Source organism: Cucurbita pepo, chromosome 7 (assembly GCF_057944985.1).
Source record: "Cucurbita pepo subsp. pepo isolate OVF chromosome 7, ASM5794498v1, whole genome shotgun sequence".
Classification (NCBI taxonomy): Eukaryota; Viridiplantae; Streptophyta; class Magnoliopsida; order Cucurbitales; family Cucurbitaceae; genus Cucurbita; species Cucurbita pepo.
In genome coordinates, this window is record NC_141804.1 from 3,598,416 (window position 1) to 3,609,938 (window position 11,523).

Consider the following 11,523-nt stretch of genomic DNA (forward strand, 5'->3'; position numbering starts at 1 on the left):
AAAAGCCAATTCTTTTCCAGCAGACCCAAAACATGAACCAAACTTATCTGAAACTAATGAAACCCAATTTAAAATGGAGTAAATATACACCCCTCACAATAACATAATCAAATAAAAAAAAATGGATCCTGACCTTACCCTATTAATATTCATTCTCAAACATGGAAACGAAAAGAAAAACCCTTACCTTTATTTTTTTTTTTTTGCAGAAATTGCAAATATTTTTGTGTATCGTACCATCTTTCTCGATATAACTCAATTGCAAAGATTGTGGTAGCCTAAATAATACTGGTATGGGAGAGAGAATCTTTCTCGATATAACTCAATTGCAAAGATTATGGTAGCCTAAATAATACTGGTATGGGAGAGAGAATTTCAATAGAAATTATGGAATACAATTTTGTCAACCCAATAATATTATTTATAGAATTTTAAAAAATCTTAACAAAATAATTATTTGAATTAAATGTTATTCAAATTTTAAATTTATAGAATCTTAAAACCCAAACTCTATATATTTAATTAATTTAAATCTTATTTTAACTTTATATATTTAAATAATTTAAGTTTTATTCAAATTTAGTTAAATGTTATATAAATTTAAAATTTAAAGAATTCTCAACAAAATGATATAATATCTTATTTCAATTATATATATTTAATTAATTTAAATCTTATTCAAATTTTTATTTTAAAGAATCTTATCAAAATAATATATTTGAATATCAATGTATTAACATATAATATCTTATTTCAACTTTATATATTTAACTAATTTAATTCTTATTCAAATTTTAAAGAATCTTTTTTCGATTTTAAATAAAAGAATCTTTATCAAATAATATATTTAAATATCTAATATATTAACTTAGGATCATTCGCTAACTTAGTCAACTTCTTACTCACTCTCAACTAGGGGTGTACATGGTTTGGGTTGGGGGATTTTTTTGACCCAACCCAAAAGTTCGGGTTGGTTGGATTGGTAACCTAACCCAACCCAAAATTTTTCTCAACCCAACCCTCTATTTTCGGGTTGGGTTCGAGTTGGGTCCGGATTGGGTTGTCAATTTTTTTTTTAAAGTTTTATTTATCCACAATTTATAATTATTCGGATACAATCTTCCATAAAATATTTTAAAAGTTATCAAACAAACCACAAAACAATTTATATGAAAGGATCTTCCTAATACTTTTATATATTTTATTTGGCTCGGGTCAATCCGAGTGTTTTGCCCATGAACCCGAAACCGAACCGATTCAGTTCAGGTTCAGAAAAATGAACCCAACCCTACCCGAAATGCTAATCCAACCTAACCCAACCCTTATAGTTCGGGTTGGGTTGGTCCGGGTTGTGGGTTGCCGGGTTGAATGTACAGCCCTACTCTCAACAATCACCAAAATTACAAAGTACAAATTGGTTTGGAATAATGAGATTTTTATGATACGAGAAGGTTTCCACACCCTTGTAAATGATGTTTTGTTCTCCTCTCGAATCGAAGGAAGGTTTGAGAAGGTTTTCACACCCTTAACACGGTGTTTTATTCTCCTCACCAATCAGGAAAGATTTTCACACCGTTATAAAGGTGGTCTTGTTCTCCCTCCCAACTAATATAGACATCACAATCAATTTTGAAAGAAAATTCGAGAATAGGTACCCAACGGTTATAAAGGAGGTTTTGAAGAGAGATGGAACTTTCATGAATTGTCTCTCCTAGCTTTGTTTTGGGCTTCCCTAAAAACCTGGTATAATGGAGATAGTATTCCTTGTTTATAAATCCAAAACATTCCCTAAATTAGCCGACTCAATTCCAACCATAAACTAAATAAAATAATAAGAAGAAAAATAGGAAAAAAGCCTAAAAAAATAAAATAATATAAAAAAAATGTAAATATTAAGATTCGAAGATATGCGTACAGATTATTTGAAGTCTCAAATCCACTCACTGGGAATTCTTTTCTATCCAATCAAATTTATTGGGTTCCAGAAAATTAACCTAACCTAACTCGAAACATTATTAATGTACAGGTGTGACAATTACCACCATCAAATAAAAAAATATATATAAATACAAAAATAGATTGATACTTCTAAACAACTGACCAAATAATTATTAATATTCATTTTTGTAATACAAGCATCTAGAAAATATATATTAAATATTAATTTGATAATGTAATATCATTATTTTTAATTTGGAATTTGTTAATTCATGGTTTATATATTAGATCAAAATAATAAGTATACAGTAAAAAAAATAATTTACCATTTTTCAACCTGGTGAAAAAAATCTCTTTAACCAAGAAAAGTAATTTACTATTTTGACCCACCTTGTTTGATTTATCATCAGACTAATGCTTCGAGAAAACTCTTCAAGTAACTGTCTCGGCGAGTGATTGTGAGACCTCCATAGATTGCATTTGATTTTCACCGCTAGGAATTTACTTACCATATTTACTTTTCCTAAGTTTATCATTTAAATATAAAATCGTTTTTTATACTACGAATTGCTTGACACCGAAGATTTAATATTTAAAATTTAAAAATTAAAAATATATATACTAAATTATTATAAATGAAATTACTAAATTAAAATATTACCACGTGACTTTTATATATTGGATGCATGAGAATGATTTAGCGACGATTATATTAAATAATTTTCACCATTTGCCACCTGTATATTTATTTTACTATAATGTTTCATTTATGATTATTTTAACCATTCTTTTTAGTTTCCAAATTTGTAAGTATTGTATTTTAGTGTCTAAATGATGTATAAAAGTTAAGCTAATCATTGTCATTAATTTTTTATTTATAAGGCTGTTAAGTGTTTTTATATTAACTTTTTAAGAAATTACACCGCGGTTACAAACCCTAGTAGTCGGTCCAGATTCACCCCTAGTAAATATTGTTTTTTTTTTTATTTTCTTTTCGGGCTTTCCTCAAGGCTTTAAAACGTGTCTGGTAGGGGAAGGTTTTCACACCCTTATAAAGGTTATCATCTTTGAATGTTTATTTTCCAATTTTAGTTTAAAAATTTTAAAATACGTTTGTTACGGAGAGGTTTCCACCCTCTTATAAAAATGTTTCATTTTTCTTTCTATCCGATGTGAGACCTCACAATTCACCTCCTTTCAGGACCTAGCGTTCTTGCTGGCATTCATACCCCTCTCCACTCTATATGAGATCTCACAATCCACCCCCTTCGTGGTCTAGTATCCTCGTTGCATTTGCTCTACTCTCCAATCGATGAGGGATCTCACAATCCACCTCCTTTCGGGGGTCCACCGTCTTGCTGACGTTCGTTTCCATCTCCAATCGATGTGAGATCTCACAATCCTTCTTTCGAGGCCCAGCATTCTTGCTGGCATTCGTTTCCTTCCCCAATCGATTTGGAATCTCACAATCCACCCCTTTGTGATTAGACATCCTCCTGCATTCATTCCACTCTCTAATCATGGGATCTCACACATATCAAATTAATTTTCAATACAAAATCAAGACATTTACTTAAACAAATTATTTATACAGAATTCTGAAAAAATCGACATTTTTTTTTTAATGTTATTCTATTTCCTCAATTATGTCACCAAAAAAAAAAATCAAAATTAGATGGTTTTGTTCGTTGACTTACAAATAGAGGTCATACTCATTGAGTTTCGTGCCTCCGGCATTCTCCAAGCCATTTCAAAGTTAGGGAAGAAATTAAAAAAAAAAAAAAAAAAAAAAAAAAAGAGAAAATTATATAAAGCTTCAAATTTTCCGGTGAATATTAAATCGGGGTTGTTGGGTAGATTTCATTTCCACAATCAAGCGCCGCGTGGACTCGCGCCCCAATCTGTCGGCTACTATGTCCCATCATTGGCCTCACTTTTCCCAATCCAACGATTAATCTTTCAGTTCCTAGCAACCCCTTTTGCTCATCCCCTGAATTCGATCACACCCAAATAAAATCCCAAATCGGGTATTCAATTTTTAAAAATTTCTTACCATTTCCAAGTTCCCACTGCCGCATAAGACAATACATTAATGCCCTTCACGCTTTTCCTCTGAAATATCATCGGGGAAGATTTCCGCGCGACCAATCCGCTCCATTCCGGTAATTACTTTCGGCTCACTGGTTCATCTGCTACAATTTCACTTTACTTTGCCCCGTTTATTGAATTTGGTACTGTTTCATTATGTTATTTGGTATAGCTTTGATTCTTTTACTGATTTGTTCATAGCTTTGATTCTTTTTCTGTTCGTTTTTCTACTGGATTTATGGATTTGATTGTGATTTCTGAAAAGGGTTGTGGTGTTTTATCATGGGGTTATCTTATTGGAACTGCTGATGTTGAATTCGTTTCTATTTTCTGTATGTTCCCTTTTTTCTTTGTGTATTTAGTGGCTTAACAGAGTTATTGGGAACCCTTTATGATGAAATTGTTGAAGAACATAGCAGATTGTGGGTTTGTTTAGTGAAAAATGTCGTCTAGGTATTGTGATGGTAGAGGAGAGTCTGATGGGGGTCGGCTTCTTGAGGAAATTGAGGCAATAAGTAAGGCTCTGTACTTACACAAGGGCCACACAAATTCGAGTTTCGATCTTCCTGATCGACGGTTCGAATCAAATGAAGAAGAATTATTGGTGAATGAAACTAGAAGGTCGTCGTCATCATCATCTTCATGGAACTGGAAGAAATCTTTGAAAGCTCTTACTCATATTCGACATCGAAAGTTCAATTGTGTGTTTTTTCTTAAGGTTCATTCCATTGAAGGGTTACCCTCGAGTTTTAATGGCTATAGTTTACATGTGCATTGGAAAAGGAAGGATGAGGTTTTGCATACTCGCCCGTCTAAGGTTTTTCGAGGCGTGGCGGAATTTGATGAGACTTTGATTCATAAAACTTCGATATCTGGTGGGAGAAGTTTGGCTAACAACTCGGCGAAGTATGATCAAAAGCTTTATATGGTCTATGTTTCTATGGTCGGAGCGCCACGGCTCGAGTTTGGGAAGCATTGGATTGACCTGACGAGGATTTTGCCTCTTACATTGGAAGAGCTTGAAGGGGATAAATGTTCTGGGAACTGGTCAACCAGCTTTCGACTTGCTGGCAATGCGCGAGGTGCTAGTCTAAATGTCAGCTTTAGTTTTCTGGTAACTAAGGACGATCCGATGAAATTGAGCGGTCCCGAAAACGTTGTCGAACTCTTGAAGTTATTGCATGATAGGTCAAGGCTTTCTACCTATGATGCACCCTTTACTTCAAGTAATTTAAATAGGTTTCGGGTTGATACGGGAATTTTCGATGAAGTAAACCCGAAATTGGAGCTCTCCAAGTCGATAAGCGTTTTGTATAGTAAGATGGATGAGGTAGATCATTCAGGTTCTGAGTTTGCCAAGCAGTTTGAAGTAAAAACTAATGAGGAACAAAAGTCTGCTGAAGTAATTGGTGGAGATAGTTATGAGAGTTTTAAGTTTTCCATTGTTGAATGTGGAATAGAATTAGCTGTTCAGACTACTGAGGGCTCGAAAAGTGAAACGGTTTCATTGGACGAGGTCGTAGGAGACGACAAAGTTGCTACCGAATTTAAGTCGAGCAACACGTTGAAGGATGCGGAGTGCGATATTCATGTAGATGACTCGATAAGGGATGAATTCAAATATGAAGAGAGTAAGCTAAAACTAAAAGTAGAAGAAGTTTCTCCAGAAGAGTTGAGTTCAGATTCTGATCTCAAGAACTCTCCCTCGATCGTTGGTGAACTTCTCGAAGAGGAAAACGATATCGACACCGAGGAAGATTGTACGAGAAAATCTCTTAGCCTGGATGAGTCTTACAAATCCGTGGCTAGTGATTTTCTAAAGCTGCTGGGGTTGGAGAATGGTTCGGCGAGGTTTTCAGATCCTGATATATCGTCTCCCAGAGAGCGTTTATTGAGGGAATTCGAGGAGGAGTCCCTACTTTTTGGTAATCCGTTATTGGACTTTTCGGGTACAGAAGAGTGGCAGGATAACGAAAACGTCGATATGCTGGAGTCTGCTTCTGGGGATTTTGATTTTTCTATTCGTGTTGCTGAAGAAGGACAGGAGAAGCATCAGTCCTTGAGAAACAGAAGGAACGTCGAAATTCTCGAAAACTTGGAGACCGAAGTTCTAATGCGAGAATGGGGCTTAGACGAGAGAGATTTCGAGCATTCTCCACATTATTGTTCAAGTGGATTTGGGAGTCCTATTGAGTTGCCCCCAGAAGACGAGCCACCTAAGTTACCTTCACTCGGAGATGGGTTCGGAGCATTCCTTAAGATGAACCGCGGGTTTTTACGGCTCATGAGTCCTTGGCTCTCTCAAAAGACTAGCATTGGACAGAGCTTAGCCATTCAATGTTCTGATCCTGTTGTTCTACCTAATGAAATGGGTCGTGATATCATGGAGATATCACAAAATCTAGCAATGGCAGGAACCAAAAACCTTTCTATACTCACAAAAAAGTTGATGCCTTTGGATGATATCACTGGGAAAACTCTCCACCAAATGATATCAAGTTGGGACTCGTGTGGTTCGGTTTCATGTTGTCGGAGGAACGACCCTGAAGGATTGCCATCGTATCCGAACAATAGCAGTCTTCGATCTCTTCTCGATTTCGAGATGCACCAAGAACTCGTGTCGCCTGATGATCTAGCTTTTCTAGCAATGGACAAGATTGAAACTCTCTTAATAGAAGGATTAAGAATACAATCTGGCTTTACAGATGGCGAGACACCACGAAGAATCGGTGCTCGCCCGTTTCATTGCGTGTCAGCCTGTGGACCGAGACGTCCCAATCGGGATGGTTCTTGTAGCTCTGAAGGATTGAAGGAACTGCAGTTTATCGATCGCCCCGAAACAGCTAATGATGTTGTTGGGTTGATGGATCTTTGTATAACATTGAAGAACTGGTTAAAGCTTGATGCTGGTAACATTAATGATGATGATGATCCAAATGGTCAGCATATTATGAAGACTCTTGTGGCTCATGGTGCTAACTATGCAGACATAGTTGAAAGGGTATCAGTTAACAAGTCCGGGGTATCCAGCAAAGAGATGGGCTTGTTTAAGAACAAGCTTGTGGTGGCTCTCATGGTGCAACTTCGAGATCACTTACGAGACTACGAACCCGTGGGCTGCCCAATGATGTGCATAATGGAGGTCGAGAGGTTCTTTATCGACACAGCTCGTGACACCGTCAGTGAAATGAGCTGCATCGACAAGGAGAACGAGACATTGCAAGCACAAGGACACCGTGTTCATGCATTTAAACTCGATGATATTCATCTTTTGGGTGTAAATTCTGAGCCTAATAGGATGCAATTCTGGGGAACCACGACGCAGCAGCAATCTGGGTCGCGTTGGCTGCTTTCAAGCGGAATGGGTAGAAACTTCAAGCTCCCGATGTCGAAGTCGAAAGCAATCGTTACGTTTTCGTCAAAAGCTCCGACTGGCGATATCTTGTGGAGCATTTCCTCTGATATACATGGTGAGGGAATGATCTCTGCTTCAACAGCTTCAAGTTCATATAAAAGAAACTTCGATGTCGTGATCCCGATCCGTAGTTGATCGATCGATCGATCGCTTGGCCTTGTATATCGATGAGTTTCCCATTACTATTTCTTTTCATTTTGTTTCACTGTAAAGGAATTGATCAAAGCAAAAGTTTTCATGTCTTCATATCATAAGGCTACTTTGTTATATATTGGCTGAATCCAGAGCCATTTCTCTGTAAATCTATGCGTTCGCTACCCGTACCGTGTTCTTCGAGTTTATGGCACAAAGAGGAGAAAGGATTTGAAGCTAGAACAACGATTTATGCATTCGAGAAAACACTAGAACTCGTACCCGACAACGATTTTCATACAAAAAAAAAGATTGAAATATTTTCTTATGAACTTTCATGAGTATGGACACCCTCGTAGGTCGTTATCACGTATTTTGGATCATCTCGATCTCTTTCGACTCTCTTCTTCACCGGGCAGCCTTCGACCGAGCATTTGTAGTAGTTCCTGCATTTCATAAATCGTCATATCAAACAACGTTTCTTTTTCATTGCGTTCTAGATCATCCATGCTTCCCTTACCTCGGATTCGGGCTGTTCTTCACCATCTTCTTCCCATACTTCCTCCATTTGAACCCATCATCCAAAATCTCAACTTCTGATTTTGTCTTGAATGCAAATCTTTCACGAACTTATGAAAGATCATCAATATATCAGAAGGAATCATCAAGAACATATGAATACTAAAATGTAACAAAACTTATGCGCTTACCACTGCTAGGCTCTCCTTGGTGGATGGTGTTCCGAGCAAGCTCATCAACCTCGTCCCATTGATAACCCGGATACATCACCGTGTCGACCAGAGACGAAGCGTTTACATCGAGCCACCCATTGAACATCGAGTCCGTAAACTCGATCCCGGGCTGCTCGGCAAGATCGCTCTCGGATGTTGCCGGGTACTGGTTACTATTGTACGACATTTGGAAGGTGAGAGAAGCCAAAAGTTAACAAAAAAAAAGTTGTGGAACAAAAATATGAAGTGAGTTAAGGTTGATAGGCAGCTTCCCACTGAGCTTCCTACCAAAGTTAAGGAAGGTTCAACGCTAATGCTTAATATGATGAAAGGTGAAGACCAACAGGTGTAGAATATTAAGTCTGTGGGGTATGATGCCAAAAGAGATGACTTTGAGTAGACTTTCAGCTGCATGTGTTTGTTTGAGCTTCAACATTAATATCTATCCCCCAAAATCAACCCCTTTAATGGGCACTAAAGATACCGTGCCGTAAACACGCAACAGATCTCGTCAATTCTACATCTGCTAGAGTGAAGTCTGTCCCGATTGACCAACTTACATATGTGTTTCTAGTTGAGCTCTTTGTTATGTTTTCACTTTTACGCTTCTAGAGAAGATTGTTCCAAGTCGTAGTTAATTTTAGAGTTCTTACTATTAGACCGTGCACTCTTTCTTACCTGTGGTTGCTTGGTCTCGGGATCTATCTCATTCGAATCTTCACTGTAATAAGGACTAACTTAGATCATTCCTTATAACTATGTGGAACCCTCTCACTAGCAAACGTATTTTAAAAATCTTGAGGGGGAAATCTGAGAGGACAATATCTTCTAGTGGTGGGCTTGAAATGTTACCTTTAGCAAACCCAGGAGGAAGATACACCAATTCTAATAAGTATTTTTTACATTGTTTCTTCGACTCGAACCGTGCAGATAATACGACGTAGATTTTTATAACCGTACTTACTTGGGTAGATTCAGAATCTCTCATTTGGATATGATATCAGCTCGTTCATGTATCACACCGGTATGTACACATAATAAGCATATGATTTGACATGTTTGAAATTGAATTTGTTTGCGTTTCAAAGCAAATAAAGGGGAAAACGTAGCCCATTTGATAGGGTTTTCACATAGTGAGTGGTTCATGTGGCCTCATTTGTTTTGGTCTTTGAAAGCAACCATTTTCATTATTTCAAATCTCCAAAGTCCCACAATGTTTGAAACTTCTCAACACCTCGCTTCTCTAATTTGGGTAAAATCTAACTCAAACCCTAAACCCAAATCCTTTTTCAATTTACATCATAAAATTCAACGTTACCGACATGTAATAGTCTAAACCCACCACTAATGCGTCTGGTAGGGATCTTCCAATCCACCTTCCTTACGTGTCTAACGTCCACGCTGGCACACCGCCTGGTATACCGTTCGGTGGATTGTGAGATCTCACAGCGACTAGAGGAAATCTCTCCCTACTGGACACATTTTAAAATCTCAAGGGGAAACCCATAAGGAAAAGTTCAAATGAGACAATATCTGCTAGTAGTGGGATTGGACGGTTACAAATCACATTTCTTGTTGTTAGTTCTTTGATATTTTTATCTAATTTGAAATACCCTTCTAAAAATGCAACAAATTCTTGACTACAAATATATATAAATGAAGTTTATTGACCTGGTACACTGTAGGTCAATTCGATAATATTTTAGAGGATAAAACACATGTTACTGATAGTTACGTGACAAGTACCGAGTAAAGAAAGGAATGACAACTCTCCTGTTAAGTTGTTTTATATTCATAATTATACTTAAAAGGTCAAAGATTTTAAAGTTTCATCTTTGACCGACATCCCTTCAATTCTCGAGATAACAGGAAGAAAGAAGCTAGAAGGCAAAACCCGATCGTTTAAATATTTTAATAATAACTTTGGCAAGAAGGTTTAGCCCTCATTTTCCAAGAAACTCTATATATTGTGCCAAAAGTGATTGACTATATGTTGTGGTTGACAAAGGTTCAAGGGTTGGTGAGGAAATTAATTGAATGAAGGAGGGGTATTATGGACATTTCACTTAAAGTTGTTTTTTTTTTTTAATAAATAAAATTAATTAAAATTAGAATTGGTATATTGCTATGTTAAACCAATCAAGTATCAAATTTTAAAGATTATTTTTCTAAAATTGTAAATATTCTTCCTCAAGAAAAAAAAAAAAGGAATGTTATTTTGTTTTGTTATTTATTTTGAATAAAAAATGTTTAATCATCTTAAGCTAAGAAGATCAATCATATTGTGCAATTTTAAGTATATAATTTAATGATGAAAATAAATTATAGATGCGTTAAATAATAATTTTTTTTTTTTTATTAATTTCGTCTCTACTTTGATGAGAGGGAATTGAATGAAAATGACATAAATTATATAATTCTTTAATGTCATTTAATTAAATATTTTTTTTTTTTTTATAAATTTTAATTAAATACTTAATTATTTATGAAAAATATTCTTATTTAGTTATTCACAAAAAAAAAAAAAAAAAAAAAAACTATATAAATCACTAATTATCCATATTTATATTTTAAATATTTAACCACCTAATAATATAAATAATATAAAATTTTATATTTACATATACATTAAAATAATTTTAAAAAAAATTGAGTGTTTTTTTTAATGATTTATTAAATTTGTATTTTAAATTAGTAAGTGACCAGAGTATGCAAATAGATGCAAAAATGTTAAATGTCCGAAACTATTTTTTATTAGCTTTTATTTAATTGACCATATCGTCGAACATGGCCATATCATCACACGTGATCGTATTGCTACTCTCTCTCTTGACTGTATCGTCAAGTTTCAATATGTATAATTGTGACCATATGGATAAAACATAGGTGGTCATATCGTGGCTCTTACTCCTGACCCTATTAATCTCACTTAGATAAGCTTTTAGAGTCTTTAATTCGACTTAAACTTAAGAAAACACTTTAAAACGTTAAAATTGAAGGAAACTGGCCTTATGCTAAATTAGTTAGAAAGTGGATATCGATCACGAATTGGACCAAAGAAAGCTTAACGGGTTGGATTAACATAACATTAATATTAAATACTAACCTAAAATTTCAAATTTATGACAATTTAATTGATATTTAAAAGAAAAATAACAAAATATTCTCTAATAATAATAATAAATAAATTATAAAAAAAAGAAGTCATGGTCAATGGAG

At 35.3% G+C, this 11,523-nt stretch overlaps 2 protein-coding genes across 2 annotated transcripts; one reads left to right on the forward strand and one right to left on the reverse strand.

Annotated features, from left to right (window-relative positions):
- The first annotated feature begins 3,842 nt into the window (after positions 1 to 3,842).
- On the forward strand, positions 3,843 to 7,710 carry LOC111798490 (protein PLASTID MOVEMENT IMPAIRED 1-RELATED 2-like). Its single transcript, XM_023681669.2, has 2 exons — positions 3,843 to 4,100; positions 4,389 to 7,710. The coding sequence occupies exon 2, from the start codon at positions 4,469 to 4,471 to the stop codon at positions 7,574 to 7,576; it is 3,108 nt and encodes a 1,035-aa protein (XP_023537437.2). The 5' UTR covers positions 3,843 to 4,100; positions 4,389 to 4,468; the 3' UTR covers positions 7,577 to 7,710.
- A 101-nt stretch (positions 7,711 to 7,811) lies between these two features.
- LOC111798491 (putative WRKY transcription factor 50) lies at positions 7,812 to 8,688 on the reverse strand. The gene is made up of 3 exons (XM_023681670.2): positions 8,284 to 8,688; positions 8,094 to 8,202; positions 7,812 to 8,019 (listed from the first exon to the last, which is right to left on the reverse strand). Exons 1-3 carry the CDS (start codon positions 8,489 to 8,491, stop codon positions 7,899 to 7,901), a joined length of 438 nt encoding a protein of 145 aa, XP_023537438.1. The 5' UTR covers positions 8,492 to 8,688; the 3' UTR covers positions 7,812 to 7,898.
- Between the last annotated feature and the right edge of the window lie 2,835 nt (positions 8,689 to 11,523).